This window comes from Cynocephalus volans, chromosome 12 (assembly GCF_027409185.1).
Source record: "Cynocephalus volans isolate mCynVol1 chromosome 12, mCynVol1.pri, whole genome shotgun sequence".
NCBI classification, from domain to species: domain Eukaryota; kingdom Metazoa; phylum Chordata; class Mammalia; order Dermoptera; family Cynocephalidae; genus Cynocephalus; species Cynocephalus volans.
This window is the reverse complement of record NC_084471.1, coordinates 101,802,794-101,809,700: the sequence shown is the minus strand read 5'-3', so window position 1 is coordinate 101,809,700 and position 6,907 is coordinate 101,802,794. Positions and strand designations below refer to the sequence as shown.

General features: G+C 32.4%; 1 protein-coding gene across 1 annotated transcript; it reads right to left on the bottom strand.

Moving 5' to 3' along the window:
• Positions 1-2,027: 2,027 nt before the first annotated feature.
• Positions 2,028-2,969, bottom strand: LOC134360879 (olfactory receptor 8K3-like). Its single transcript, XM_063075745.1, has one exon. The coding sequence runs from the start codon at positions 2,967-2,969 to the stop codon at positions 2,028-2,030; it is 942 nt and encodes a 313-aa protein (XP_062931815.1).
• Between the last annotated feature and the right edge of the window lie 3,938 nt (positions 2,970-6,907).

Below are 6,907 nucleotides of genomic sequence, written 5' to 3'. Positions count from 1 at the left end.
GCCACCCTGATTAGTGCATAGTGATATCCCACTATGGTCTTAACTTGCATTTATCTAATGATTAATGTTTTTTAAATAAATTTAGTTAACTTTTTTTGCTATTCATTTTGACTGCTTTGATATCTTTTTAGTGAAGGATTTGTTCAGGTCATTTGCTCTTTTTTACTTGTAGGTTGACTGATTTTATGTGCTAGACATTGTCCATGTTTTCTTTAGTTTAGTGTTTCTTTTAATCAGTCAGTGCTTTACTGGTTGTGTATATACTAATTGCCTTTTCATTCTCCTATACTGTACATTGATAAATAAAAGTTTAGTTTTTTTCCCCCCAAATACAGTGTTATTTATTTAGTGTTATTATTTTTGCATCCTGTTTAAGAAATCTGGTTAATCCTAAGTCATGAAGGTAGTATTTTACTTTTCTTTCAGACACTTTGTGGTTCTTCCATGAACATTTTTATTCATAATAAATTTCAATTAATTTTCAATTTTTATTTTTCAAACTTTTTATTTTTTTAATTGACACGAAAAATTGTACACATTTAAGGTATGCAACATGATGTTTTGGTTTGAGTATACTTTATGGCATTGCTAACTAGGCTATTTAACATGCATTACCTAAAATACATATCATCAATTAATTTTGTATGTGGTGAAAGTAAATAATTAAGTTTCACTGTTTCACATAGAAAAACTACTCAAACTAGGTTGGTTTATTGAGAAAACCATTCTTTCATGAATACATTGCAGTGGAAATTTTCTTTTGAATCAAGTGAAATTTTACATGGTAGTCTGTTTCTGGACTTTGTTTTAATTTATTTTATTTTTATATTTGTTTGTGCATGAACTGATGCCACAATTTTAAAAATAATAAATATTTGTTTATACTATTGACATCTGTATTGGAAGTCCTTCAGATTCTTTCTGTCAAGATATTGACTTGGATATTGTAGATACTTAGCCTATCAAAATAAATTTTGATATCAACTTGAGTATTTAAATATACTGTTGGAATTTTGATTGTTACTACATTAAATCTATTGGGAAATTTAGCAAGAATGAACTTCTTTAAATTTATTTCTTGCCATCCGTGGACATGGTGTATTGCTTCATTTATGTACTCTTTAATAACTTAATAATATTTTTGTACTTAAAGCAGTGAAGTCATGAGAATCCTTCATTAGGTTTTTCCCTAAGGTTTTTAAAGTTTTTGTTAATACTGTAACCGATATTTTTAAATGTAATTTTCACTTGTTTCTGGCTAGTGTATAGCAAAATAATCGATCTTTTATTTGATAACCTTATATCCATCAACCTTGCAAATTTCAAATTTCAATTAATATTTCTAAAGTTTTAGCTTATAGAAACTTTTCAATTTTTATGTACACAATTATGCCCCTTGAATATAATTATACTTTTATTTTTGCTTTTCAATATACATATTAATATATTTATGTATATATTATAATATATGCATGCAATGCATATATATTAGAGAGCAGGAGATCAATAACATATTTCCACAGAAATCTGAGATGCCACTTGCCATAAGGGAGATTTAGTTAAAGTGTCATTAAGGCAGTTATTTTGGAGTATTATTCTCTGCTGTGTATATGTCCAGCGCATAAAGCAGTAACTGCAATCGTCTATATGTGAGTATTCCAGTGGGATTCAAACAGGGTTAAGACATAAGGGAAAGATATTTTTGAAGATACAAGAATGACTTTAATAAAAAAAAAAACAGTTTAATAGGAGATGGACACAAAAGGCTTCCCTTCTATTTTTACGTATTTGGCAATGTAAGAACAGTTATCCAGACTTTAGGTACTTACACTGAACTTGGGAAAAAATCAAAGTGGAGATCAAAAGTATGATTAGCACTTGAACATCTGTATGTTGAAACCAAGAAATTCTTGAAACAAGGAATACGTTTCTAGTTTCCCATGCCTTTCACACATTACTGCTTTCTAAAGGCTTATCAAACAGTGGTCTGTAACGTAATTTATTGCATATTCATTCTATACTGAACTTTACATAGGATGTTTGCACAGACTTTTACATAACCTGTGCAGGGCACCTTTGACCTCTTTATTCCTCAAGCTGTAGATCATGGGATTGAGCATGGGTATTACCAGAGTGTAAAATACAGAGGCCATTTTATCAGTATCAAAGGAATGACTGGACTGGGGCTGCACATACATAAAGAGCAGAGTCCCATATAATACAACTACCACAATCAGATGAGATCCACAGGTGGAGAAGGCCTTGCACCTGCCCTCTGCAGAGTTCATCCTGAAGATGGCCACAAGGATCAGTATGTAGGACACAAGGACTATCAGAAGAGACGAAACCAAGTTAAATGCTGAAAAGACCAATATTATCAGCTCAATTTCACGTGTGCTTGAGCACAGCAAAGTTAACAAGGGAAGACTGTCACAGTAGAAATGACCAATGACATTATAGCCACAGAAGGATGAAATAAAAATTTTTATGGTGGTTAGCAGTGAGAGAAAGGCACTGTAGAGATAGGGGACTGCTACGAGCACCCAGCATACTCTTTGTGACATGACTACTGTGTAAAGCAGAGGGTCACAGATGGCCACATACCGGTCATAGGCCATTGCAGATAGAATAAAAATTTCACTAGTGATGAACATGATGAAGAAAGCTAGCTGTGCAGCACACCAACTAAAGGGGATTCTGTTTTGATTAGCTACAAAATTTACCAACATTTTGGGTCCCACAGATGTCGAATAGCCAAGATCAATGAAAGCCAGATGTCTGAGAAAAAAGTACATGGGTGTCTGTAGCTTGTCATCCATCTTGGTGAGAATGATCATGCCCAAATTACCCACCATTGCTGTTACATAGATGATGAGGAACAGCCCAAAGAAGGGAGCCTGCAGCTCAGGACGGTCTGTGATTCCCATGAGAATGAAATCGTTCAGCAGTGTTGTATTCTGTTCGTCCATCCAGGCCATTAATTAGTCTTACTCTGGGAAGAATCCCAACTCATTGGATTTCAGGTGATATCACCTACGGAATTTGTAGTTTTCAAATCATTATATGCAACATATGTCTTTTTTTTTTCTTTTTGATAATGTAATTTAAAATAAGACTCACTTCTGCTATTGAACCCAGAACCAAATTTAGAAACCATTACAGCATGAGCTACATAACAGCCATTTTATTTTTGTGTCACATACTGGTTATCATTACAAGGTGTATACAGTTGCTTGTTGATTCTGTCAGCTACATACCATAGAAAAACTTTGGTGTAGAGTGGAAATCCTGATATATTATATAAAAAAAATGTTCTTTTATTTAAAAATCCATATAATTGGTTATACTAAATCCAGTTATTAGAGGAAATTATAGTAAAAAGCAGGAACCCTTTCCTTCTCACCCCTTAGCTTCTGTCTCAATCATAGAAACCATGATTAACTTATATAACAGACTTTGACTTACTTCTCATTACAACTCCACATATCTAAATGATATTCTCATTCCATTATCCATTTGATCTTTAATATTGTATTCTCACTCCACTGTGCTTTCATGTGTTTTAAGCATTGTTTAATGGTGTTTTGTAATGATAGGAAGTCATTTAGCTGGGTTGTAGGCGTTCCCAACATCCCCACTCTACATAACATACAAACAACCCAATAAGCAACTTATTCATTTCCTCTAGAATAGTGTATGCAAACTTCAACTCTTGAGTGCAAACTTTCTGATTTTTTTTCTATGTTAAATATCATGTAATTTATGCATCTATAGTTTATTCAGTCTGACAATGAGTGACAAGCAGGCATTCCTACATATATTTTTTTTTTTACCTTAACAATATGGTAAGGTTGAAATGATGTGTTTAAGGTTACAGTTATATTTTTTGTCTGGCTTATTTTAAGATAAGTAACAATTTACTTAATTATATTTGTTAATTTACCACTTGAAATTATCAGGTAAATTACCTACAACTATACTTATCCAACAATTAGAAATATCACTCTACTATAGGGAAGGCTAACAGGATGGGCAAACAGTATCTTTTTATGAAGAATATAGATGAATGAAAAGGAATGTAATAAGAAATAAGAGAAATGAGATGTTGTGTGATTACTCTAAAGTATTCAAATTTTACTTAAAGTGGACATGAAGGAGACAAAGAATTATTTGATCTGGATAAATCCAATTGGACATGGCATTGATAAGAAAGGAGTATAGTTACTATATTGGACTTTAAATACTATTCTTATATCTTTATTTCATCTTCCATCAAGTATCAAATAGTTTGAATTAACAATTGTAATTTGAAGATTGATTTTCCTCTACCTCTGCTATTTCCCTTTTCAATTTTTTTTAAAGACAGGTACTTCCAAACTTTCATGAAAAATGGTCATCTATATTCTGTACAAAGTCTTCCAGAGTTTAAAAAATGAGGACTAGAATGCAATTCATCCTAGGAGGCCAACAAAACACTGATTTTTTTTAAAAAAAGTTATAATAAAAAGCACTATTGTAGAACCACCATTGTATTTACATAGATACAAAATTGTAAACAATATTAATGTCATTGCTATCCAATTATAAATATATAATAATTATAACAGACTACTTTTAAGTTGTGTTAATCTCATGTTTGGCTGAGAAATTTAATTAGGGAAACCTTTAAATAAATTCACCATATTATCAAATGAAATTTAAAAATAATCGGCATTTGAATAAATGGAGAAATAATACCACTAAAAATGGTCAAAGATAATTAAAAAAATAGAGGGAAAATTTCAAAACTTGATAGAATACATTATAAAAAATAGACTGAACTTACTCTTTAAAAAGGAAAATTAATACTTTATTTAAAAATGTTATAGGAGTCCTAAATACATTCCTAGAAATACTACGTTCCTGGGTTATAAAACTCAGTGTTGTTTAACTGCCAATTGTGCCAAATTGATCTACATGCTTTATGCATTTCCAATCAAAATATTACTAGAGGAGATTTTAGAACTTGACAGTAATTCTAATATGTATATACGAAATGCAAATGATGAAAATAAGTAAGAGACTCTTGAAAATGACCTGAGCTATGAAATATTAAGAATGATAAAGCTAGAGTTATTGAGACAATGTGAAATTGACACAAGAATGGACAAACACATCAATTGAACAGAATTGGGAAATCAGAAAAAGGCCCATCATTGTACAGGACCATGGTGTAGACAGGGGTAGCATGTATGGACAGTGTGGCAAAAAGTCTATAAAGTAAAAGGAGCAGGAGAGAATTATTATCCCAACAGAGTATTACAAAAATGGATATTCAATTAATCCATATAAAAATCAATCCTAGATATATCAAGAACTTAATGTAAAAAAAAAATGGTGTAACCTTAATAAATAGACTGCACCATGTATCTAAATAAAATTATTTTTGAAAAAAATTAATCAGCATAGAAATTCTAGATTAATTAGGCAGAATATAATTGCCCATAAAATTTACTCTATCCGACAACCTATTCACAATATTAACAAAATATTTACAAAACGTAAAAATGAACATTCATTACCAACAATACAACAAGGAAAGTGGCAAAAGTTTGATACCTTAAGTTACAAACATTATATCCAAAGAAAGAAATTGTCCACAGATGTGTGAACAGTTTGTCAGACCCCTTCATCCCAACACCCACTGTATTTTAATTTTACAAATCTCTCCAATTCTTCTGAAACTCAACTGAGTGGGTAGTCTTAGATTCCCCTCCCCCCACCCCTGCTCCAGCACTCATTAGGGAGAAAAAAAAAAACAGGGAAATGGAGCAACAAGCCTGACTCTTATCTGGACACAAACTCCACAGCTACACCAACAATTGGGGAATGGACCTGAAGCTTAAGGAAACCCCCACATGCAAATGGAAATAAACAATCTCAGCTGAGTATCATCCTAGGAGATGATAAAATTTTGCAGATATCCTCAACTGAGATAAACGGTCTGTCAAATTGAGAAGATTGTGCTGCCACTCAAAGGAAGGAGGGGAAAAGAGAAAGAGGTTGAAAGGAGGAAGAGTCTTGAATAACTCTAAAACATACCTCGGACTCAGAAGTCTTCGGATACGTTAGCATCAGCAGAAATATGTACAAATATTAAGTATTTAAAAACTACAGGACAGAAAGACGAACACTTGTATTTTTCTCATGCAACACAGTAGACAGTCATGAGCCCTTGTTCATGTTTCCATTCCTTATTGTGAAAAATGCACTGCATTGTCTCAATAGAGAAATACTAACTGCAACACAGGGGCATTGTGGATGATAAAAAATGGTGTTAATCTAAATTACAATTTTGGAACCCCCCAAAATATGCAGGTTGGCAAATCCTTCTAGGTAAGAATTAAACTTTTGTAACTTTGTAAAGGAAATGCAGTGTTATACTCATGAGTTTCAGGGCTCAAAGTCAATCCCCAAACCCCTATTTGGCCCGTGATAATTCCTGTAGATTTTTTCAAGCTGCATATTTTCGATATAATTATATTCCATTATGCTAGATTCTCAAATAACTGGGATAAATCCTTTGTGCTGAGAAATATGATTTGTGTGTACTTGTGCCATATAGTTGAGACCTGTGGAGAGGTACGGAAAGTTCTTTTCTTAATGCATTTAAGTACATTATGTGATAGGAAAAGGAATATCCAAATTTAGAAGTAGGAAGTGTTTAAGGTGTGTGCCATAATAAGAAATGTACTTGTATATTTGGTCTCTTCACCCAGTTTCTGGCACAGAACACTTAAAACCCTGTAATTTCCTGAGCAATCAGGATTATAGGAGCATCTTTTTAAAAATTATTTGAGCTTTGACTACAGTTACTGACATAGTGCTACTAAATCCCTTGTTGAAAATCAACTGAGAATGAAAACCT